The sequence below is a fragment of the Lepidochelys kempii genome, chromosome 8, assembly GCF_965140285.1.
Source record: "Lepidochelys kempii isolate rLepKem1 chromosome 8, rLepKem1.hap1, whole genome shotgun sequence".
NCBI classification, from domain to species: Eukaryota; Metazoa; Chordata; order Testudines; family Cheloniidae; genus Lepidochelys; species Lepidochelys kempii.
Genome location: NC_136387.1, coordinates 105,507,798 through 105,533,401, shown reverse-complemented (window position 1 = coordinate 105,533,401; position 25,604 = coordinate 105,507,798). Strand labels below are relative to the sequence as shown.

General features: G+C 43.3%; 2 protein-coding genes across 12 annotated transcripts in view; one reads left to right on the top strand and one right to left on the bottom strand.

Moving 5' to 3' along the window:
- ARMH1 (armadillo like helical domain containing 1) overlaps nucleotides 1–1,794 on the top strand; it is a 31,155-nt gene extending 29,361 nt beyond the window's left edge. For 7 of the 8 annotated variants that reach the window (XM_073357935.1, XM_073357941.1, XM_073357939.1 and 4 more), the window contains one exon: nucleotides 1,579–1,794. In XM_073357935.1, coding sequence (XP_073214036.1) covers nucleotides 1,579–1,649 — 71 coding nt within the window. In that variant the 3' untranslated portion in view covers nucleotides 1,650–1,794. The remainder of the gene's footprint in view (nucleotides 1–1,578) is intronic. The other variant, XM_073357936.1, reaches the window with a different exon arrangement.
- KIF2C (kinesin family member 2C) overlaps nucleotides 117–25,604 on the bottom strand; it is a 49,100-nt gene continuing 23,612 nt past the window's right edge. For 3 of the 4 annotated variants that reach the window (XM_073357924.2, XM_073357931.2, XM_073357926.2), the window contains 10 exons: nucleotides 22,272–22,335; nucleotides 21,246–21,337; nucleotides 20,612–20,754; nucleotides 17,466–17,670; nucleotides 13,343–13,453; nucleotides 12,430–12,497; nucleotides 6,341–6,452; nucleotides 4,216–4,332; nucleotides 3,719–3,842; nucleotides 117–849 (listed from right to left, as the gene is read on the bottom strand). In XM_073357924.2, coding sequence (XP_073214025.1) covers nucleotides 770–849; nucleotides 3,719–3,842; nucleotides 4,216–4,332; nucleotides 6,341–6,452; nucleotides 12,430–12,497; nucleotides 13,343–13,453; nucleotides 17,466–17,670; nucleotides 20,612–20,754; nucleotides 21,246–21,337; nucleotides 22,272–22,335 — 1,116 coding nt within the window. In that variant the 3' untranslated portion in view covers nucleotides 117–769. The remainder of the gene's footprint in view (nucleotides 850–3,718; nucleotides 3,843–4,215; nucleotides 4,333–6,340; nucleotides 6,453–12,429; nucleotides 12,498–13,342; nucleotides 13,454–17,465; nucleotides 17,671–20,611; nucleotides 20,755–21,245; nucleotides 21,338–22,271; nucleotides 22,336–25,604) is intronic. The other variant, XM_073357925.2, reaches the window with a different exon arrangement.

Here is a 25,604-nt window from a genome sequence, read left to right as displayed (position 1 = left end):
GATTTGAGGCACTCTAGGCTGTTGCCACCTGTTGCTTAGGAGATTCACTAGTCTGAAGACTTTTCCCCTGTTCCCCTTCCAAAAACCAAGAGACAAGATACTTTAATTGATTTTTTACTTAAATACAAACATTACAAACTTCAAAAGATTTTAATGACCAACCAGTCCCAAAAGCCAGTCTCTGCCATAAAGGCCAGTCTGCTCTGGGGGGGAAGGTCTTCAGAGAATTTCTTAAATAACTGACAGTTGACAAGAAATTTTCTACAAGTCAGAAGTTAATAAATCCAGGAATATTTATCTACCAGCCAAAGTCTTAAAAAAATACTGACTTTATTTTATTCTTTTTACAATTAAGTTTAGTTCATTTCCTTTGTAAAGCAGCTAGAGTTGCAGGTTTTCACCATTTCACAATATATCTAGAAGCAAAAAAGTTTATGTACACTAGAATACATGAGTTTATCTAGTTACATCAGAGCAGATAGTTCTGTCAGTAAATGAGGGGAAGAGGCATCTAATGACAGGAAGAACTACAAGTTTCCCCTCCGTCACTGCCAAGAGGGCATTTCTAGAACAATTACTACCAAGTCCCAACATGGGGCCTGCATGGTCAAAGGCTGCTATTCTGACCTCTTGTCTTCAGGTAGGACTGACTTAAGTATACTTTATTGTATCACATTTAAAATAGGCAGAGTTAACATAGAAACCACTGACGTGATAGACACACACAGAGAAGAGAAAAATGGTATTTGTGAATCAGGTTTTGGTATATTTACTGAGGCCGCCTCTTATTCATCTGCTTGCTGGCCTGCTCCTCCAGCTGCATGGCAAGAGCCAGGGACTCCACGACATCTGCAATGAAGTTTGGGAGTTAGGTGGCAGATTGACTTGGACACATGGTGACTTCAGCGTTTGAGACAGTTTCAATTTCACATTTGTTCACAAAACCCAGATACCAGTCTCTGGGCCCGGCGGTTGAAGGGGGCAGGAAGAGCAAGGAGCTGAGCAGGGAGGAGGTGGGGAAGTAAGAATACAGCAGGAACTTGGGTGGTGGATGAGAGCCTGAGTACGTCACTCCTGTCCTATCCCTGCCTGCAAGGAAACGCACCCCTGTATTCACCCTCTCTCCCACACATACACACACGTTTGTAAATATGCCTTGTGTGGTATCGTTTGAAAACTAATAACTCCCTGGTCAATGATATCGTGATTAAATGTACATCCCAACACTAGGTGTAATGTTACGGGCACACGTTCAAACTCTCAAGCTCAATTAGGTAGAACTGGTCAAACAGGCCTGTCAAACAAAGGGGTGTGTGTTTACCTCAGTTTGCATATAAGCAATAAATAGAGTCCTCAGACATTATGGGGGGGGAAGAGGGGGATATAAAGAAAATCTGCATTTCAACATACACAGGTGAAAGGAAACAGCAGGAAGCCTCCTTCCTCCACCAGACTCCATGTCTCCTTGCTCTCAGCTGGCAAGAAATTTAAATAGGGGTCTCAGGAAATTGTTGTTCAAAGGGTGACTGAACTATTAAAATAAGGGCAAAAATACTCTGCCTTTCTCTTTCACTTAAGATGACAAAAGAAACAGCCTATGGACTTCGGGAGCAGACCCTGGTCTGAGAGTTTTGTCAGCAAAGCACTGAAAACGTAGCAAGAACTTCACCTTGAACCAGGTTTAGAAAGCATTCTGTTTATTTTTCTTGTTACCGTTTCTAACTTTTGTCTTGTTACTTGTACTCGGTCTTTTTGCAGTTAAATAAACTTGTTTTGTTCTTTAATCAAAATTAATCTAGTGTAGTGACTCATTGAGGTAATGCCATTTAAGGTGGCAAGCTGTTGTGTATTGATCCCCGCAGAGGGCAATGGACCTAGTATATCTGCACTGTTAAGGAGAGGACTGTACAGTGCAAGACATTTCTGGCAGGAAATCTGGGACTAGGAGTGTGTTGGGATCACCCTGCAAATAGTAACCAAGGCTGGAGGAAGCCAGAGTGTGGCTGGTGTTTGTGACAGGCTGCTGGATCGGGGTGTGGCTTCACACAGACACTCAGGGTGTGACCTGCAGGAGCCCAGGTGGGAGCTACAGCAGCAAGGCATTGTGAGGCACCCCAAGTTGCAGGGCAAGTGGTGACACAGCCCCTCACTGATCTGGATTGCACTGTGAAATGTCATACTCCCTCAGCTCCTGCTCTGGCTCCCTGCCTGGCCCAAGAAAGCTCCTTCACTCTGCTCCTGATCCCAGTCCATCAGCAGCTTCATCTCCCAGCTGCAATTGACATTACTTCCTCTACCTGTGCCACACAAAGCAGCCCCCAGAACGCCATGCCTCCCTGGCCTCGCCAGGGTCTGGAGGAGGCTAGACTAAGAGCAGTTACTATCAGCTGCTGTAGGTCATCCTCTTCCAAATCATCAGCTCCACTTGCCAACTCACAGGATCCTGCCCTACATCACAGGGCTGCAGCTAGGATGTGGAGCCTCTGAGGGGAGGATATTTATGTACAGAAACCACCTTGCTCCCCAAACATTTCTCTTCAAAGTCCCTCATGTTTTTAGCAGCTAGTATTCCCATGTGCTCCTGGACAGATTAATGCTTCCTGTCCTTTGGAAGAGTGCAGCCGCCCTGCAGGAGGCATTCAGGGTTTGGTGTAGCCCCAGTACTTCCAAATAGGGACCATTAAAGCCAACTTGATATCAAAGTGGGGGAAAAAGACAAGAGTATTCCAAATACTGTTTAGCCAGTCTGACATTCATCTGACCTGGGTATAAACACAGCTGAAATGTAAATAGTTCCTCAACATCATAGCGTGTCAACCAGCCAACCGTGAACATTCACATTATGCTGCCTGTGTCACTGTTGCTACTATTGCATTCTGGGAAAAATCAAGGTAGCTGAGATGGCACCTAGCGAACACTTACAGAACAGTATCAGAAACATACAAGGCAATTCATTCTGCACAGGTCTGGGAAGAAGGGCCAGCAAGCTGGGTTATATGTGCATAGTAGGGGGGAAGGGAGTCCCTACAGCAAGTGTTATGGCCTGGATTTTAAAAAAGGGAAAAAAGCGTGCACATCAGACCTGGGTGCTGGCAAGACATGATTCGTTGCAATGGCTACAAATATTGCCTTGTGGTAGATAGCCACAAGCCATGTTTAGAACCTGCATGTCAGCAACTGTTACAACTTAGACTTAAGACCCATTCTAAACTGATGTTCCTTCTCCTGGGAGTGACCAAAATAATTGGTATACATCAATGGAAGGCAGAGATCCCAAGCTTTCCAGGGGTATACAGCATACATTCCTAAACCTTGAAACAGTCACTGGTCCCTCAGACAAGGGAAAACATATGATCATGTACTAGACAAACTAGGATACTGTCAGCATCCTTGGCTAGGCTTTGCTGGGTATTGTAGCTCACTGAATTACGCTGTACCCTTGGAAAGGATTTTTCTGTGTTAACTGGCTAGTGAGTGGAGAACGCCAGCCAGAATATTGCTTAGGAAAGAATAGGCAATAGGACATATCATTTGCTTAGACAAATCACCTCAGCTCCGTCCCCACCACAAGAGGCAATCGAAGAGGATGAGTTGCATCCAGAATGATCCCAGAATATTTTACAAGGGGCAGTGGCCTTTTCAGCCCACACGGGAATTCCCACTAACAGGGCTTCGAAGGTATGCATTGACAGCAAGCTCTGAAGTAGTCCCAGCTTACCTCCCATGCTGATGAAATTTCTTGATCCTTCCTTTATGAAGCATCTGGCTCTGTTCACAAATGTCTCCAGATCATAGTCTGGTTGCTCTGTCATTTCCAACAGGTCATTGAGTTCAGTCATCTTCTAGATTTAGAAAAGTGACATTGATTAGGAACTGGCTTTGTGCAAGTTTGGAATGTTTTCATGGCACATCCTATGCTTCTGTTAAGCAGATTAGATTGTCTGAAGACAGTCCATTGTCAATGCCAGCACCAACCATCTGAAGGTTGTAACTGGTAGTGGCTAGGCATTACCACAAGCCAGTTTACCTTGAGAGGCTGGAAAAGAAAGAGCTAGAATAAGTCACTAATGAGCAAAAGGTGAACATTCTTTAACAGTTAATATCATGTGCATTCCAATCACAATTCCGAGAACACCCAATTAGTTTACTCAAATATGGCAAGTTGAGATCAATATGCAGAAGACAACTTGGGCTCACCTGAATCTTCAAACATACCTGTCTCATTTCTTTAAGTTCTTCTACAGCCTTCTCCTCCAGCTCACTAATCTGAGTCATGGCTTCACGGAAACTGGACATATGGGGAGACAACTCCTCTTCCTCCTCCTTGGAAAGCTAGTGTTCATGGGAAGAAACAAATCCCCGATAAGTACAGAGAAATTGTTCTTTGAGCCTCTCACAAAACTAAGTGATTGGGCAATATAATAGCAAATTAAATTTAATGGGGATAAATGTAAAGTAATGCACATTGGAAAAAGTAACCCCAACTAAACGTACAATATGATGGGGGCTAATTTAGCTACAACTAATCAGGAAAAAGATCTTGGCATCATCCGGTGATAGGTCTCTGAAGATGTCCATGCAGTGCGCAGCGGCACTCAAAAAAGCAAACAGGATGTTAGGAATCATTAAAAAAGGGATAGAGAATAAGACGGAGAATATTCTATTGCCCTTATATAATCCATGGTACGCCCACATCTTGAATACTGCATACAGATGTGGTCTCCTCATCTCAAAAAAGATATACTGGCATTAGAAAAGGTTCTGAGAAGAGCAACTAAAATGATTAGTGGTTAGGAACGGGTCTCAAAGGAGAGATTAAAGAGGCTAGGACTTTTCAGCTTGGAAAAGAGGAGACTAAGGGGGGGATATGATCGAGGTCTATAAAATCATGAGTGGTGTGGAGAAAGTGAATAAAGAAAAAGTTACTTACTTGTTCCCATAATATAAGAACTAGAGGCCACCAAATGAAATTAATGAGTAGCAGGTTTAAAACAAATAAGAGGAAGTTCTTCACACAGTGCACAGTCCACCTGTGGAACTCCTTGCCTGAGGGGATTGTGAAGGCTAGGACTATAACAGGGTTTAAAAGAGAACTAGATAAATCCATGGAGGTTAAGTTGATTAATGGATATTAGCCAGGAGGGTAAGAAATGGTGTCCCTAGCCTCTGTCTGTCAGAGGGTGGAGATGGATGGCAGGAGAGAGATCTCTTGATCATTATCAGTTAGGTTCACTCCCTCTGGGGCACCTGGCATTGGCCACTGTCAGTAGACAGGATACTGGGCTGGATGGACCTTTGGTCTGACCCTGTATGGCCATTCTTATGTTCTCCAAATTCTGTTCCGAAAGCAGGTTACTCCTAGCTGCTTGGCTATGTTCACTGTCTGATGCTTAAAATAGTGGTGGTCAGGGATTATTATTATTACCCCTGCTTTAATTAGATATTACAAATTTAAATAATTCTGAAATGTAACCAATAATTTTAGACTTTGAAGTTTAGTAATGAAAGATACTAGACTGCAAAATAGATTTTTGGCCATCCATTGGATTTTGTGCACATTCCTGATAAGATGCTATTATATTAACAAAGTATACAGTAATGAGAGATTTGCTTTTACACAATAACCAAGTTTAGCCATATATTAATGGAAAGGAGTATTTGTGGCACCTTAGAGACTAACAAATTTATTTGAGCATAAGCTTTCGTTTTTGTTAGTCTCTAAGGTGCCACAAGTCCTCCTGTTCTTTTTCCAGATACAGACTAACACGGCTGCTACTCTGAAACCTGTCATATTAATGGGAAATTTAAAACCACAGGTGTATATTAAGCAAAATCAGTTTAGTAACGGTTAGACCTGGCTTGGCTAGTAGTCTTTAGAACATCTCTATAGTTGAAGTTCCCTATATGGGCAACTAGCATGCAGCTGATGAGTTTGTAATTTGTAAAAACACTTTCCTTTAGATGCCCAAGGATTTTTTTTTTTTTTAATCTGTGCACTGATATTTTCTGGTGTTTTTGTTTGTGATGCCCGCATGATAAAGTTTGTTTTTAGTAACCTAGATGTATACACAGATGAACTTAATTTATTTATAGTGTAAGAGACCATTTCATTTACTACAATCTATGGTTTGTTTTTATATTTCCAATTTTTTAGCACAAATATACCCATTTAGATGCTTTTTCAATTTTGCATCAAGACAATAGTTTTTGCTTTAAAATGTGCATTACTAGCTTTTTGTAGCATAGTATGTACCTAGCATTGGTTATTTGGTCTCTGAAGTATATTTCATAACAAACCAAAGTGTGGGGAAACCATTAACTCTACAGTTTATCAACATACGTCATGCTGAAGACTTGACTCTTCTTCACTGGTGTCCAGTTCCTCATTCTCCGTTTCCATACAATTCTGCATCTCACCACTCCCGCCATTGTAAGGGCTGAGCTCTTTCACTCTGGACAGGAGGAAGACTGCGTTATGACAAAGTCTGTTTTGCCTCAAACAGTTACTTGGTAAGGGTCACCTTGAATAGCTACTGCTACTTCCAGACTTCTCCAAGTCACTATTCAGTTCTGAGAGAGGCGCCATGTTGACAGCCCTGAATGTTATCTCACCACACAGCAGACACAGGGGCAGCAAAAACCCTCCTAGGGTTGTTGGGAGGTTAAATTCCTTAACAACTGGGAGGTGCTTCTCCCAAGGTGCCTCATCAGTGTAGGTCTACCTGGCTTCTAGGACTTCTGTCTCATCAAGCCACTGTTTCTATCAGAGACAAACTGCCAAGGTGGTCGGCAACACTGAAAACTGTCAGTTGAGCTTTACCTGGAGACTAACTTCTCACAGGTCACCAAACTGACCTGTCATCACCACCTGGGACTTTAAGCAGTCATGGAGGTTAGCTGACCTAAATGCTAAACATTTCCTTTATGAGCTGCTTCTAGACAGAGGCTGTGACTTGAATACTCAAGTACTAAATTAGCTTTAATCTACCTGGAACGGGGGATGGTCACTAAATAAACCCACCAGTTTTTTTCCCCAGAACGATGAATAATCTGAGCCAGGGACACTTGTGATCATTGGAACCATTTATTCCAATGTTATCGATCCGAGGCGGAAGTCTGAAAGGCATCATAACTCTGCTTCTCTCAGCTCCATGCAGTCAGTATCCAGATCTAGGTATTTCCTTGAAGAGCTTTAAAGCCACCTACGGCAGTTAAAACTGCCATGGTATATTTCATATACTGCACTCCCCTCCTCACCCCGTATGCAATTGGGCACACAAAGGGCACTAGATGGTTATAGAACAGTGACCTTTCTCCAGTGTTACACTTAGAAGTTGTTTGAATAGCGCTGGCATAAGGAAACTGGACTAAGGGCATGTCTACACTACAAACTTAAGTTGACATATAGCCACTGCAGTAATTACTGCAGTTTTTCATGTCCACACTCCCCTCCTTCTGTCGGTGGTGTGCGTCCTCACTAGGCGTGCTTGCATTGACTTAAGAATGGGGGGGGGCGTGGGCAGGCACGGAGGGCTGAGAGCCCACGTGGCAGCCGGGCTACAGCTGGAGCCCCCCACCCACTTCAGGGTGACAGCCTGAGCTATGAGCCCAGCATAGGGTTCACACTAGGGAGCCTACCAGCCGTTCTTGTCAATTTCATGGCTGACTCCTCTGAGCTTGAGGCAGGTGGCTCACAGCTGAAGCTGTGAAATTGACAAGAAAGGCTGGTAGGCTCTCTGCTGTGAAATTGAGCCCAGCACCAGTCTTATAGCTGAGGCAGTCACCTCAAGGTGGGGGAGTGGATACTCCAGCTGGGAGCCCAGCTGACAGCTGGTGGGGAGTGCAGCTGAGAGCTCAGTGCAGGGCTCGGTTTCATAGTAGGGAGCCTACCAGCCTTTCTTGTCAATTTTGTGGCTCCAGCTGTGAGCTCCTGCAGGAGAGCAGAGCTGTGGAATTGACATGGGCTGTTGTAACCCAGTGTCTACACAGACACTGCATCTCCCTAACTACAGTGATATAAGCACTACGCCTCTCGTGGAGGTAGAGTTATGATGTCAGTGTAGTTGGGCACTTTCATCAGCAGGAGCAAGGCTGTAGCGTTGACACGGATGTAATTAGGTCAATGTAAGGCAGCTTACAGTGACCTAACTCTGTAGTGTAGACCAGGCTCAAGTAAGGTCAGTATGAAAGAGTATTCCATCTCAGAGCAGCCATAGTGGTTATCCTCACCTCCCATCAGCAATATATGAAACAGGAATTTAGAGACTGGGAAACGCAAGTATTATGATCAATGACCAGAAAGTGGAACATCAGATTTGGAAGCATGTAGGAACACGTATCTGGATTAGCAATAGTCACAATCTACCCAAAGAGATTATCCAAGACAAAAGAAAATTCTATTTAACACCTCAGTAGAAAATGATTGCAGCAGATCTACAGCTATGAACTACAGACAGCTCCCTTCGTTAGGGTTTGATAATTAATGGCCTTTCATGGGATACTAGGGAAAGCTGCAGAAAGGAAGACCGCAGAGGAATAGAAACCTGTGGAGAGTAGGTGCCTCAGCTTTAACATCAGGTATCAACCAAAAGTGATAAGTTCTGCGTCAGTGGGATTTCTCCCCCACCCCCAGATTCCAAGGCCTGAAGAGACCATTCTGATCATCTAGTCTGACCTCCTGTATAACACAGGCCAGAGAACTTCCCCCCAAATAATTCCTAGAGCAGTTCTTTTTTTTTTTTTTAAAGATCCTATTTTGATTTAAAATTAGTCAGTGATGGAGAAATCCACCACGACCCTTGGTAAACTGTGCCAATGGTTACTCTCACCAATAAAAAAATGTAACCTTATTTTCAGTCTGAATGTGTCTAGCTTCAACTTCCAGCCACTGGATCACGTTAGACCTTTCCATGAAAAATTGGAGAGCCCATTTTCCCCCATAGATATTTACAGTCTGTAATCAAGTAACCTTTTAACCTTCCTTTTGTTAAACTAAATAGGTTAAAATGATAGACTAAGGCTTTTTTTCTAATCCTTTGAGCTCCTTGAATCATTCTGAAGGCTCTTCTCTGAACTTCAGTTTATTGACATCCTTCTTGAATTGTGGGCATCAGAAACTGGACACAATATTCCAGCAGTGGTTGCACTAGTGCCAGATACAGAAGTAAAATAACCTCTCTGTTCTTATTTGAGATTCCTGTTTATGCTTCCCAACATCCCATTAGCAATTTTGGCAGGTGTCACCTTGGGAGGTCAGGTTCAGCTGATTATCCATCATTACTTCCAAAACTTTTTCAGGATCACTGCTTCCCAGTAGAGAGTCACCCACATCCTGTAAATATGGTATTCTTTGCTACTAGATTTATGCATTAACATTTAGCCATATTAAAAATGCATATTGTTTGCTTGTGCCCAGTTAACTAAGCGATTCTAATCGTTCTGAATTAGTCAACTGTTCTCTTCATTATTTACCACTTCAATCCAATTTCTGGGTCATCTGCAAACTTTCAGTGATTTTATTTTTTCTTCCAGGTCATTGATAAAAAATGTTAAATGGCATAGGGCCAAGAACAGGTGCCTGTTGGACCCTGCTGGAAACACACCTGCTTAAAGACCATTCCCCATTTACAAATTACATTGGGATCCATCAGTTAGCCAGTTTTTAATCCATTTAATGTGTACCATGCTAATGTGTACTGCTCTGTTTTTTTAATCTTACTTGATACTCCACGACATTTAAACAGCCTTAGGGAAATCTAAGTATGTTACATCAACACTATTACCTTTACTAATCAAATTTGTAATCTCAAAAAAATTAAGTGAGTTTGACAGGATCTATTTTCCATAAACCCATGTTGATTTGCATTAGTTATATTACCTGCCTTTAATTCTTTAAAAATTGGAGTCTCCTATTAGCCACCTCATCAGTCTGACAGGTCTATCGTTACCCAGGTCAACCCATTTATGCTTTTAAAAACTTGGCACAATATTAGCGTTCTTCCCATTTTCTGGGACTGCCCCAAGACTTATTGAAAAAACTCAGACCAGCAAGCTCCGGGGGAAAACAACCCCCCCCCCCAAAAAAAAACAAACACAAAACCAAAAACTTGTTGCAGGTTATTTGGACCCACTAATTTAAACATGTCCAACTTTAGTAGCTTCTGTTTAACATAAGACTGGCCAAACTGGGTCAGATCAATGATCCATCTAGCCCACTATCCTGTCTTCTGACAGCAGCCAGTGCCAGATGCTTCAGAGGGAATCAACAGAACAGATCAGTTATCAAGTGATCCATCCCATCATCCAGTCCCAGCATCTGGCATTCAGAGGCTTAGGGACACCCAGAGCATGAGGTTGCATCCCTGACCATTTTGGCTAATAGCCACTGATGGACTTATCCTCCATGAACATATCTAGTATTTTTGAACCCATACTTTTGGCTTTCACAACTTGCTATTAATTTTGTTGGGTGACCCTTGACTCTTGGCTTCCCCCCCACCTTCACATAACACATTTTCCTATTCACTTTCTCCACACCATTTATGATTTCATAGTCCTCTATCACATCCTCCCCCTCAGTTGTCATCTCTTTTCTAAGCTAACCAGTCCCTTCATATGGAAACTGTCCTAAACCTCTAATCATTTGTATTGCCCTTCTCTGTAACTTCTCCAATTCTAACATCTTTTTGAGATGGGATGCCCAGAACTGCATGCAATACTTGAGGCGTGGGCATACTACGGATTTATGTAGTGGTATTATGATATTTTTTTCTCTCATTATTTATTCCTTTCCTAGTGGCTCCTAATAGGGCTGTCAATTAACCACAGTTAACTCAAGCGATTAACACAAAAATTAATTAGATTTTAAAAGTCGTGATTATCGCAGTTTTAATCGCACTGTTAAATAGAATACCAATTTAAATTATAAATATGTTCTGATGTTTTTCTACATTTTAAAATATATTGATTTCAATTACAATACAGAATACAAAGTGTACAGTGCTCACTTTATGAGATTGAATGCAGCACTGTTACATTTCTCAGACTAGAGAGAAATAAGAATTCAACAAGTCACTGAAGAGAGGAAAGATAGTCCAGTGGCTAGGATTAGATTGTGACTACAAAGACCTGGGTTTAATTCTCTGCTCTGCAACAGACTTCTTGTGTGATCAGACAAGTCAGTCTCTGTGCCTCATTCCCCCTGTCTGAAGTGGGAATACGACCACCTCAATGGGACATTGTAAAGACAACTATATTAAAGATTGTGAGGCACTCAGATACTATGGTAACGGGGGCCGTAAATATTTAAGTTAGTGTCAATCCTGCAGCATGAACAAGTCTGTGGGATAGTGTCTACTGTTTAAGAGTCAGTAGCATTCAGGACCTAAAAAGTACTTTGAACAGATGTGCCGTCAATCACCAGCTACTGATCTTCTACCAACTACATCTCCCAACCAAATTTGACGCTGCCTAATGCCTTAGCCAACAATTACAACTTAAAAAAACCTCTGAACAGCCTGGCAAGTTAACACACAGATTTATGGGATACACGTACCTTTAGCCAGCTTTGTAGGGAAAAGGGACCATATAGGAGATTTGGCATTATTTGCCAGAGTACCCCAACACAACTTGGCTGGTACATAAATTTAATGTAACTTGAAATTAGATATTCACTCTGCAGTTTGCCTTTGATGACTTGCAACAAGGAAACAGTTTGTGCCCTTTTGTTTCTTTACAACAAAGCATAAAGGGCCTGAAAGGTTTGGGTTTTCCAAAAGAGTTTGCTTATTTTCTTACCAGGGAAATTCAGGTCTGGTCCAAACGGTTTTTCTCTTGAAAATAGCCTGAAGTGCTAGTTGGTACAACATTGGATACAAAGTGAAGCAATTTGTATCCAGGCAGCTTAAAATTAAACACTCATTTTACTAATACCTGACAAACAGCTGGAAGAAAAACTATAGTCAAGCATGTCCTGGGCATATCTGAGTTCTTCAAGGCTGACAGCAGGCCAGGGAAGGCAAGACTTCACATTTCTGATTCTTTTAAGGTAAAAGCAGGCAGATTTTTTAAACCCCTCCACCCTCCCCTTTTGGCTTTTATACAACTACAAGAAGCAGAAGAGGGAACAAATCCTGTTTTCACTTCTCAGGTCATTTTTAAAGTGCAATCCTAACCTGAAAGGTAGGAAACCTATTAACCAAGGTTTCAATGCATTCTCCTTATTGGTAATTATGCCCTAGCCAGGAAGGCTCCAAGTTGACTTTTAGAACCCATTTTAATTGAGCAGATTTGACCTGGAGTCAGAACAAACAGAAAACCAAGATGCTCTGAAGAGTGACCTAAGGCAGGCGACAAAGCATTTGCTCAGGAGTTAGCGAGTCATGATCCCCATTGCAATGGGAGAAATTCACAAGTGAGAAAGGCCATTACCTGTCAGCATATCTCAGGGTGTTTAAGGTGTACTCACACGAACTCATACCTGGGGAAATCATTGCAATCTGAAAACAAATGGATGATAATAAGCATGTGTCAAGCTTTTGCTTACTGCTAAATGCTTTGCCTGACATCTCATCCAAACTGTTGAAAAGATGGATTAAGGCAAAGGCTCTCTAGAAAGCAAAAATATTCCAAGAACATTGCACAAAGTTTTGACAGCTACAGAAAGTCTTAAAACTGGGAACTTGGTTTCTATTCCCAGTGCTGCCACTGGCTCACTTGGGCCATTGAAAGGACACAGATACGTTCTAGAAGAGTAAAATGCTGTATCAGTCAGCGTTCAGTAGTAAATGCAAGTCTACTCAGCAATTTACTCTGGCCCTGATCTTAACAAAAAGAACAGGAGTACTTGTGGCACCTTAGAGGCTAACAAATTTATTTGAGCATTGTTAGTCTCTAAGGTGCCACAAGTACTCCTTTTCTTTTTGCGAATACAGGCTAACACGGCTGCTACTCTGAAACCTGATCTTAACAGTTATTCAGAATCATCACGGATTTGACTCAAGAAAGTTCATTGTAAAGCTATGGGATGGGGAGCAGATTTCACTGACTTTCTGGTTCATGTATTTATAAAGCAATATCTAAACCCTGAATGCACAGCCTTCCTGGCCCATCACCAGCCAAGAACCAGCTTTCTGATGCAAGGAAGGAAGGAAAACATCTTTTCACTCGTGAAATGATCCAATTTGACCTGGAATCACCAAGACAAATATGAAACCACACAGTCACCTAGGAAGTCACTTGTCAGAGTTAGCCTGCACTTTAAGTATTATGAACCTCAAAGCTGATAAATTGATAGAGAATTAGAACATGCATTTTAAGGTGCCCATAAAGCATTTACACTTACCATACAAGTCCTGGAGTTTGCCCCTATGAATGAGTCTCTCAGCACCTGGGTCAGCTTGCTTTCCCTGAAAGGTGTATGAGATTTGTTCTGACCTAGTGCTCGGATACATTCCTGGAGGGGCAAAATAGATCCCATTAATGTAATGTCTGCCATCTTGGTTGACAAGTCTCCACAGAATAGTTCCAGGAAAAACAAACAAACAGTTATCTACCTTTCGTAACTGTTGTTCTTAGAGATGCGTTGCTCATGTCATTTCCATTCTAGGTGTGCGTGTGCCCACATGTGGCCGTCGGAGATTTCTGCCTTAGCAGTCTCCACAGGGTTGGCTGTAGCACCCTCTTGAGTGCCACGTTCATACGTCTGTATATTAGGTACCGCCAGCCCTACACCCCCTCCATTCCTTCTTGCTGGCAACTCCAACAGAGGGGTAAAGAGGGCAGGTAATGGAAGGGACATGAACACCACATCTCGAAAAACAACAGCTACAAAAGGTAGGTAACCGGCTTTTCTCCGAGTGCTTGCTCATGTCAATTTCATTCTAGGTGACTCAAACAGTATCCCTGGAGGCGGGCTCAGTTCACGGTCGTGCGGTTTGCAACACTGCTCTGCCAAAGCCAGCATCGTCTCAGGCTTGCTGGGTAAGTGCATAATGAGACGTGAAAGTGTAGACAGACGACCAGGAAGCAGCCCTGCAGATATCCTGAATCGGCACCTGGGCTAGGAAGGCCGCCGCTGAAGCCTGCATCCTAGTCGAGTGGGCAGTCACCGTCACCCATGGAGGCACTTTTGCCAGCTCATAGCAGTAGCGGATGCAGGCCATGATCCAGGATGTAATCATCTGAGCAGACACTGGGCAACCTTTCATCCTGTCCACCACCACAATGAACACCTGTTTTGACTTGCGAAACTGCTTAGTCCTGTCGATGTAGAAGACAAGTGCCTCCTGACATCCAGGACAGGCAATTTGCACTCCTGTTCCGATTTATGAGGCTTTGGGAAGAAGACAGGTAAGTTGGCCAGTATGAAACTGTGAAACTACCTTGGGCAGGAACACTGGGTGCAGCCACAGCCGGACCTTGTCCTTGTAAAACACCATATAGGGCGGCTCCAAAGTAAGCGCCCTAATCTCAGAGACCCTACAGGCGGATGTTATCACGCCCAAGAAAGAAACTTTCCAGGAGAGGAGGAAAAGGGAGCTAGAGGCTTGAAGGAGGACCCATGAGCAGTGACAGCACGAGGTTCAGGTCCCAGGGAGGGACGGGATCCCTGACATGCAGGTGGAGGCCTCCTGACCTTTAAAAAAAAACAAAAAAAAACCCATTTTGTAGGGGATTTCTGGAGAGAGGTTAAAGGGATTCCCTAGCTTGTGTTTTATTTTGTTTTTTTTTAATATGTTAGATCACAATTCCAGAGGACAGCTTGTTTACTTACCAGATCAGTAGTCGGGGTGGGGGGGTCACCAGTGTTGGGGGGGGGGGGAAGAGGAGGGGAGGGTCATCTCTATGCAGACAGCTGGCACAGCAGACCTCAAGTGAACTGCCCAATGACCACAAGTTCCACTAAGGGACAAAGGTACCCAGCCAGGTTTATTGTCGACAAAGCACGGTACTAGTATCCTGCAGACTCTACCAGACCATTAATACATGTATGCCAATAACAATGGACCAGCTCAATGAATGGTGGGACTTTCCGTTCCTCCTTAAAGCCAGACAAAGATAATCCCTCCAAGATACATCTTTACACCCCAATACAAACAAGTTAGTACGGCCCCTTTGACATAGTTACTGCCCCCTGACATCGCTAGTTATCACCCATCATCTTGTACATGTTGGTTCGATCAAAACGTCTCCCTTACGGACTGTCATCCTGACCTTATCTTTTAGGAGGGGTCAGTGTGTTCTGGTTATCCTTGAGGAATGTTTTTGTACCATCCTTGATATTGGGATGTTCTGGTACCACTTAATGTCGGGATGTCTTTTCGTGAGTACTCCAACTAGCACTTCTAGGAATTTGTATTTCTGCAATACCAGCCCTCTTTTTGCCAGATTGTGAGCAGGTCCTGCCTCGTACCAGGCCTCTAATACAACGGGTTACGTCTCAGGCTCTCTTCTTACTACACCAGGGAGGGGATGATGGAGGCCAGGGAGACCATGTGAAACTTCAACTTCCTGCGAGACTTGTTGAGGCATCGCAGGTCCAGAATGGGTCTGAGGCCCCACTTTTGCTTTCGGGATTAGGAAGTAGCAGGAGTAAAATTCCTGTCCCTTCATGTCCCAAGGGACCTTCTCCACCACCCCCATATACAGGAGGTTCTCAATCTCTTGAACAAATAGTTGCTCATGAGAAGGGTCCCTGAAGGACGGCCAAGAATTGCAGGATATAGTCCTGAGATACTATCTCTAACTCCCAGTGGTCCAAGGTGACCTGTGACCTGGCTGAATGGTAGGGATGAAGATGGTTAAGAAAAGAACAAGGTGGATCCGGGGAGTTGACTGGGGCGTTGCTCTCAAGCACACCTTCAAAATGAGTGCTTCTGGCCCCTGGGATGCTTTGGTGGGCCGGGCTGTGTGAGCGAGCGGGGAGAGGAAGGGTGGCAATGACTAAAGCTTGTGTCTCTATCCCTTCTCCTTGCAGGTCCCTGTCGAGGCTGCCAAGGCCTTGGTGGCAGCGGCCGGAACTGCTTCCTCGACAATTGCAGCATATGCAGACCCAAGGAGCGAAGGTGGTCCGAGTGTCCTGTAGGCCATGCAACCATGAGTCAGTCTGTTCCACAAAGAGGCCATTCCCATCAAATGGGAGATCTTGAATTGAGGCCTGCATTTCTTGGGACAGGCCAGTGGTCTGAAGCCAGGAGCTGCGCCTCATCACCACCGCCAATGCGGCCACCCTAGCCACCGAGTCAGCCGTGTCCCACGCCATTTGAAGGGAGCACCTTCCCGCCGCCATACCCTCTCCCCCCCCAGGGTGCCAAACTCCTGGGCCAAGACCTGGGGCAGGGACTCCTTGAACTTACAAAGGGAGTCCCATGAGTTAAAACTGTATCTGCCCAAGAGAGCCTGGTGGTTCACCACATGGAACTGAAGGCTAGCTGTTGAATCAATTTTCCTCGCAAAAAAAGGAAGGAAGGACTGCACACTGAGATCGAGGTACTAGGGGTAGAGTCCAGCCAGGAAGGCTCAGAAGCTGGGTGGAGAGCAGCCTCCATGAGGAGGGCCCTCAGATGGATGTCGTGCTCTTTCTTGGTCCTGGGCCGAAAGTTTTTGCAAATGCGACTTCCCCAAGCACTTCAGGCAGCTGCTCTGGGGGTCACTAACAGCCACAGACCTGCTGTAGTCCAAGCAGAAATCCCCGTTGGGACTCTAACTACTTAACACAAACTACTATAAAAAAAAAAATTATTTGCAAGGCCCTAAGGCTCGAAGTCGAAAAAGACAAAACTGCTAGCCAAGGACAAGGTTCTGACTAACCACCACGAGCGATAAGAAGGAACTGAAGGGGTGTAGGGCCAACAGTGCCTAATATACCAATGCATGAGCGCAGCACTCAAGAGGGCACCACAGTCGATCCTATGGATACCTCTAAGGCAAAAATCTCCGACAGCCATGCACATAGGCGTGCACACACCTAGAATGGAATCGGCATGAGCAAGCACTCGAAGAGCTAGTTAATAATGAGCTATTGTAGCAGCACCTAGAGGACTCAAGCAGGGTCAAGGCCTCATTCTGCTAAGTGCTATACAGACACAAAGGAAGATATGGCCCCTGCCTCAGAACTTTTAGTTGTTTGACTCTTCAGGAACACCTTATGATTGTCTAACTGCTTAGACTTTTAAATAGACTTCTTAGGTAGAGCTTCAGAGAATTGTTATAGCAGTCTCTGGGCTGACAAGGTTTAAGCGATTGGATTCCTGACAAAAGGATTCTGAATGGAAATACATGCAGCATAACTTTCAATGTACAGAGTTGGGCTCCTTTGAGGATGGTCCATTTTTAAAAAATATAGACTAAAAAAGCATCCTGTAAGGAACAGCCCTGCATTGCAAGAAGATGGATCAGATAATCCAATAGGTCATTTCCATCCAAACTTTTCTGATTAACATTGACGTTGCTCTGAGTTACTCTACCTTCAAAGCCAGAAGGCTCTTGTTTATTTCTGCCCCTTCCATGCGTGTCTGCCGATCAGCACTAGAAGTATCCGCACCTCTCTCATTTCCAGCTAAGTCTACCAAGGAAAATTTGCCATGTAGTTTCCCTCTTCTGCGTAGTATGATTTGGAAGCAGGCATGTGATCGTGAGGAGCTAGAGTTTGCAAAGGTCTGTCCAGATGTCCTGTAGCAGAGACATGGATGAAGTTTATTACAATTTTAGATGTCACAAAGCATATTTCATGCCTAGCTCCCCCAGCACTACGCAAGAACATTCATAATCTATTCACAAATGAAGTCAGTAAAAAAGTCTAGTTTATCTGCTCAGTTTTATTAACAAAAACAAAAAAACTCACTGTTAGACATTAATCCAATTGAATTAAAAAAATAATTCCATTATTTCCACAGCTTGATTTAATCAAGCCCTAATCCTTCTCTGCTATACTCCTTTGCAGACACTCCCATTATCTCTTCAAGAGACTCTGAAGCTGTATATGGAGGCTGTCACTAGTACTAAGGAATATTTTTGCAGACTGCATGGAGAGAAATGCTTCAGAAACAGTGTTACCACCAACCCCAGCTAGCAACAGGAAATACATCAACCCCTGTACCTCAGAAGTCTGACCTTGAGGTTTTGTAGTTTGAGGGTTCACTGTCAGCAATTAGAGATGTCTCAGGGTACAGAATCAGCTTTCCTAGCTAGAATGCCTCTGACTGACTACTCAGATTCTTTACAGGTATTTAATGCCTAGAATGATACCTGCCCTCTCTTGAAGCCTTATAGCTCACATTCAGTTTCCCTACCATTTTTATCCTGGAATAGACCACACCTCATGCCATATCATGTTTCCACTGTAAGATGAAACAGGTTCCTTATTTTGGTACAGTTTACCCATTGTTTAGTACCATTTACACTTGGGTACCAGACCCCTGCCACCTATCCAGTCAAGTCAGTCCAGCAGTTTACTTCTCCCAAACTGCTGCCTGATGCACTGTTGATGCTCTGAAATCCTTAAAAGGATTTTTTAAGTATATGTTCATTATTAACCCCTGGAGGATTGACAGGTCCAGATTTGGTTTGCTACAGGGCAGCGATACATGTTTTCAGCAAGTATATGATGTGATCCTAAGAATCCCTCAATGCCAGCTAGCAAAGGGCTCTCTGTTCTGTCAGCAACTCCTATCAGGCCTGACAAACCCACTACACTTAACACACTGCTTTCATAGCATTTATCCAAGAAGTGTCTTGTGCAGTATCAGATGAAAGCCGATGACACACTGGTTGTCACTATTGTTGTGAAATGTATGCACTCACTCTATATGATAAATTGTGTGAGCCTACTGATACTATGCCATAAAGTCTGTAACTAAACAAAGGGAAAAACAAATTCTCTTCCAGACAGAAGGGAAGAAAAGTCTCTGTACAATGTAAATTAAGCATGGTAAAGCTGACATAAAGGAAGCCCCATTTGCGTGCAGAGTCAACAGGAAAAACAGGCTGATGAGGAGGGGATATGAACTCAACACAGCACTAGCATACCAGAGAACAAGCAACTGGGAAGAAGTCTTATTTGGGCGGTGCATTTCAAAAGGACACATTTCAAAGATTTACTGGACTACTGAAGAAGGGAAAAGAACCCCTTTGTAGGACAAAGGAGGATTCATGAAAATCTGAACCCTGGTTATGACTGAAAACTCAGCAACTCTGTCAGAGTGAATTCTGGAGAGGACCTCTAGTTGATTAACAGTTACCCTTCCTATTCAATCAGTGTAGACTTAGGATTGCATTTGATATTTTATTTGTAACCTGATCTTAATATTCTTACTCAACTACTCATTTGAATCTCTGTTCTTTATTAAATAAACTGATTCTTTTTTGTATTATAACTACATCTCAGCATTGTAGTATTAAGCAAAGTGTGAATCCTATATTAGATCAAACAACTGTTCCCTTTGGGAGACAGCAGACTCGGTAACTACTGTGTGTGGCCAGTGACAGGGGCCAGACACTACAGGCAGATGCTTCTGAGGTGCACCTAATAGCCTGTAAAGCAAAACAGGACTGGTAGAGTCCTGAGGAGAGCATGAATGGCTGAAAGGCTGGTTGTGTTCAAGAGCTGACACCCAGCTACCACAAGATAAACTCCCTCATGCCAGAGGTCGGAGGTAAAAAGGTGACATACAATCCTGGGCATGCCAAGGAAGTGTCACATATGGGTGTGGATGTTTAGTATGATGGCAGATAAACTACCTTCATAACCCCACCCTCCCCTGATCTCCATTACCATCTACTGCCTGAAAAGTTCCCCTCCCACCTTTAGGGAGACAAAAACTCTTCATAACATATTACTGTAGGAAGTATTAGAGTTTGGAAAGGTTTAAAAAAAAATAGTCAATGTAAGTTGAATGTGCTTAGGGAGTTCTAGACTAAGAAAGGGTTAGGGTAGATCAATGCAGACATTCAGTGTTACACACAAGGCCTTCCCTAAAATAAATTTTGTATTGCACTTCTAGCCTCTTCAGAGTCATGACAAGACTGCTTGCTACTGAACTCTTATAAGTTGGAGGAAAAACTTCTCTAAAAACTCAACTAGTTACGAGAGGGGAGCTTCACAGAGAAGCCACCACATGGTGTGGAATCAGCAGTGCGCAACCATGCTGCCACCACTGTTTTTCAACCGTGATATGGGAAGAGCCTTCAAGAGTTCGGATGTGTAACGTGACCAGCAAATAGCATCAGACAGTCCTTGCCTCCCACTCAGAATCCTGTAGTGCACAGGTGCTGCACCACAGACATCCTGTGGTTCTGTTAACCAGACAGTTACCTTGATAGGTTTTGAATATTATGCATTAGCTAGCCATGTTTAAAACCTATTGCAAGACACCCATGTCCATGCTTTCCCATCTCTGGGATTTGGTCTACTGGCTGATTTTCTTTCTTTTCCTTAGAGTCAAGGTGCTACGGCATGTGCTTGTTATTGGGGGACAAAGTTCATTGCCCCTTATTTTAAGCCTGGTTATAGATACCCTATAGAGACTTGTAATAGGAAATAAAAGGCTGGAAAACTTTAAAAAAAAAAATCACATCACACACATTAAGGAAGCAGAAGCCCAGGGAGACAAACCTGCAGGCACTGCCCATCTCGATCATTCTGATCACGTCATCTGCACAGCTGACTTGTCTTTCTTGGAGGCCAACTACTTGGACCTGCTGCTTTCCATCCTCAAGCACTCGGAGTTTTGCCTTCTTATTCAAGAGATCAAACACCTGTATTTGAGCAAGGAGATGGAGATGCACAAGTAAAGAACCATCCCCTACACCAGGGGTTCTCAAACTGGTGGTTGGGACCGCTCAGGGGGTCTTGAGGTTACTACATTGGGGGTCATGAGCTGTCAACCTGCACCCCAAATCCCGCTTTGCCTCCAGCATTTATAATGGTGTTAAATATATTTTAAAAAGTGTTTTTAATTTATAAAGGTGGGGGAGGAGAAAAGAGTCCACACTCAGAGGCTTGCTATGTGAAAAGGGTCACCAGTAAAAAAGTTTGAGAGCCACTGCCTACACCTATTTCACAGCTTCCTCATTTAAAGGAGAGGTACACAGCATGAATTATGCATATCCCAGACTTTCCAATTCAATACCAGAGGCACAAAGGGCCCATGTTCCAGCAAGGACATGCAGATAGCTAAATAAAATCGTACCATGTATCAAATGCATGGTCAAAATACTTAGACTAAAATCAAGACACAAGATCTCACCTTTCCATTATATATTTCAAAGAATGTCACATAGACCTCCAGGTCTTGATTCCTGTACCTGGGTTGGCTTTGAAGGAGGAAGACATCTCGTGCTGATGGGGAAAGGAAGAAAAAAACATGACCTAACCAGATTTTAGAACAACAATTTCAGCTGCCTCTGGGACTCTGCCCCTTCCAAAATTCTTCACAGCAAGGCAGTTATAGTATCTAGTAGCTGGAATGACAACTGCCCCAGCCAGATAGTAGTGGAGTTATCTGTACAAGACTACTCCTCCAAATGAAACTGATTTCAGCTGTGTCCTCATTAGGACTGAAAAAAAGAAAGGGATTATGTGAGCTTCTACTTCTCAAGTTATCAGTGAGCAATGATTTTATTTTCTGGCTTGGTTAATACAGTCAAGTTTTAACTTTGCAGAACATTGCAATCCTCTGTAGCTTTGAATCACTTGTTAAAAAACAAAAAAGCGTTAGTTGGGATTCCTAGACAAGGAAACTTTCAGGTACAGTTCAGCAAATAGAGGAAGATTCTAGTTTTGAAAGGGAGAGTTCAAAAGTAAATCCAACTCCTTCCACCACTCCCCCCGCCCCCCCCCCCAAAAAAAACAAAAAAAACCCCAAAGCTTTCCTTTATGGCCAAGCTCTTACTACTAATTTGTTAGGAACCAGCAATACCCTATGCAACCAACCAACCACTCTGCCTCAGAGAATGTGTTTTGATCTTGATTAAATTATTTTTGCTCTAATAAAAATTACTGTTAATATCATTATATACAGAAGCTATATATTGGGTAATATCTATAGTTGGTGATTTACATAACTATTGCAACTAAATTTATCACTGCTTATTGGGAACAACACATGATAATCAGGATTTATAGGAATTCTTTAAATATTTATTCATAAAGAACTTTAAAATAAAGGCCTTATGGACTTCAATAACTTCTCATACATCTATATAGTAAAGTCTTTTATGAAGGAAAAATACTATATACAACTTGGATTAGAAAACTTGAAGAGTCAACTTACATGCAAAAGCATATATCCCCTTTGAGACATTCTGAGTTTTCCCAGAGAAGTCTCCTCCCATAGTCTACAAAAAAAAAAGCCATTATAGAGGTACAGTCCAAGCAAGTCAGGTTATCACTCAACTGTAGTTCTAACAATATTCTAGGAAAAAAGAGTCCACATGAACAGCCTGTGATCTCAATGGACTAACTAGACATGGTGCTATGCCATGTAATTCAGGATAAAAAGCTTGATGTAATTGTGTTAAGTCATTCTGAATGTTTGGAACTAGTCAGTGTGACAACCACGTTTTTTCCAGCACCTAGGACAGTAGTTACCAAACTGTGGGTTGCGACTCCAAATTAGGGTTATCTTTCAAGTTCCCAAAAAAAGGACACTGTAGAGGGGATGCCTGTGGCCTCACTCTCGAGGTGGGAGGCAATGTCGCTCCCTGTCATTGTGTCTGGAGCAAGACTGGGATGCAGCGACAGCTGTCTGTCAGCACCTCCCTGCATCTCCCCCTTCCCAGGGCTGGAAGCCAGAGCCAGGGTGGGTAGGATCCAGCAGCTGCGGATGCAGCAGGAAAGATCATTCGGGACGCGGAGCCAGCTCTTTCTGAGCTGCAATGTCTACTGTGAAAAGATCCTGGATGTTTCTCCTTTTATTTGAAAAATCGGCCTGGACAAAAGGTTGAGGATCAAAAAAAGAGGAAATGTTGGGAAAACCCAGACATGGTAACCCCACTCCAAGTGCAGTCATGCCATCAGCACATGGGGTCATAGCAATCCCTAATGTGTGGAGGACACTATTTGCTCTGCACCAAGTGACTTCACAAATGTACAGTGTGTGTGAGGTCACACTGTGCAGAGGACACCATTTTGTAGCGCATGTATGTAGCACACATATACGATGCATGAGAGGTCACGCTGTGTGGAGGGCACCATTTTGCTCTACAAAATTGTGTCCTCCATGCTGTCTGGGGTCCTGGAAAGAAATAATTCATTAAAATGGGGTCATACCAGCAAGAAGTTTGGAAACCCCTGACCAGGGACAAAGGGCCCCTCTAGGTGCTATGAAATGTAAGGGGAAATCATATGAGTTCCAGCCAACTATTTATCTACAAGCGAGAATTTGGGAGCTTGGCAAAGTAACCTGGCTTCCTCTGTTCAGAGAGCAAAAAAATTGCACTCCAAGATAGCAAAATTTTCCATGTGGCACTGAAAAGGCAGAATTCACTGTGTTTCCAAACCTGGCAGAACCTTATGTTAGTGTCACTGTGACTACTATCTTGCTCATCCGTCCACGCTGCTTTCAGTTCCAACAAAACTAAGGTAGCTGCTGATGTTAATTGCTGTAACAGTTATCAACACTACACCCTCTAAAGCCTGGAACTGCAGTTATTTAATATAAACCATTAGCCTAACAAGATCCAGTATCTTAGTCTGCCAGGGCTCAATGTATAGTACAAGTCCTTCCACAAGCAGCCATCTTTTCTAGCACTAGTTCTGATCCTGGATCAGTGATCAAAAATGGGAAAAATGTAGTTTTCCTACCTATAATTTGTATCTAGGTCTCCGAGTAGAATCTACTTAGCTGAACATCACTACTGGGACAGACCTGCCCATTCCATGCTAATGGAAGTGGCCTAAGCGTTTTGCCTGTGAAATCAGACAGTGCTGCTGGACCATAGCAGCATCAAACTGATAACCAGGAAGTTTTTAGATGAAACTAAATAAACCTGATATTTTATAGGTGTAAACATTTATGAGCCCATAGGATTCAATCAGTAAGGTATATAGGGAGTGGCCACAACCAGGGACCACCACCATTATAGGAATAAAAAAAGTTGCAAAGAAAACAACTCCTTTTGCATGCCTGGGTAACATGAATGGGAAATAAGCCATAAGACAATTCCTAGGCTACTTTTTGGACCTTTATCTCCCTTAGCATCAATCTTTTACATCAGGATTAGTCATTTGTCTAATCAACTGGCACTAACCAATCAGAGGTTTGAGTTAAAACACTTTGCTACATGACCTGGGGAAAATCATTACCAAAAAACAAACACAAGGCGGTGTATTAGGCTACTCTGACAGGTGACCTGAAGGGAGAGAAATTCAGGCTTAGTTCCAGTGATTGGAAAGCTACAGGGGAAGAAAACAGGTTCCAGTTACTGAAAGTCTAGTATTGAGTATCCTGTAGGCAAAAAAATGTCCACACTTGTAAGGTCTCCCCAACCTAAAAGCTGGCGTGATGGAGGCAGTGAACCAGGACCAGAGTGTGATACCACAGAACAGCTGCAGAAAGTCTGAAGTGAAAGAGAAAAGCTTAAGATACCTAACTCACAGCAATGAAGATCTGCCCACTCCACAAGTAATATCCAGATCAGGGGGTATCCATGTGTCACGTTATTGACTTGAACCAGGACCATATAGAACATGGTTGCAACCAAGGTCCTGTAGTGGCACCAAATCTTGTAATAAGGGGGTCAAATAAGGTGTCTAAGACAAGGTTATGGTTTGATGGTTATGATTATGCTATCTGTATGCATGTATCATTTTTGTATTGGCTCTATATTGTCTGTATTTCAAACTTGTGCTATGCTTCTGGGTGACACCCCCAGACAAGTTGGTGTCAGCTCTACCTAGCCTGCTTGACGGCCCATTAAGGGCCCTCAGATATACAACTGGCCCATTCAGAGAAGGCTGACACGCCTTGTGACTCAGCAAGGTATGCAGGGACATGTCTATGGACAGAGGTTTTTCCAGGCCATGGGATGGACAGCTTCTCTTTGGAACAAAGAAAGACCACATGGCATGAGACTATAAAAAGCTGCTGCAGCTCCTCCATCTTGTCTTCAATCCTGCTTCGTACCTGTGGAGGGTCTTTGCTACACTGAAGCTTTGAACCAAGGACTGAAAGACCCCTCCCAGCTGGGGATGTTCTCCAGAGACTTGATTTGAACCTGCCGTTTATTCCATCACTGCTACAAGCCTGAACCAAGAACCTGGCCATTACTGTATGTCATTGATTCCATTTAACCAATTCTAACTCTCGTCTCTCTCTTTTTCCTTTTATGAATAAACCTTTAGATTTTCGATTCTAAAGGATTGGCAACAGCGTGATTTGTGGGTAAGATCTGATTTGTATATTGACCTGGGTCTGGGGCTTGGTCCTTTGGGATCGAGAGAAACTTTCTTTTATTAGGGTATTGGTTTTCATAACCATTTGTCCCCATAACAAGTGGCATTGGTGGTGATACTGGGAAACTGGAGTGTCTACGGGAATTGCTTGTGTGACTTGTGGTTAGCCAGTGGGGTAAAACCAAAGTCTTCCCTGTTTGGCTGGTTTGAT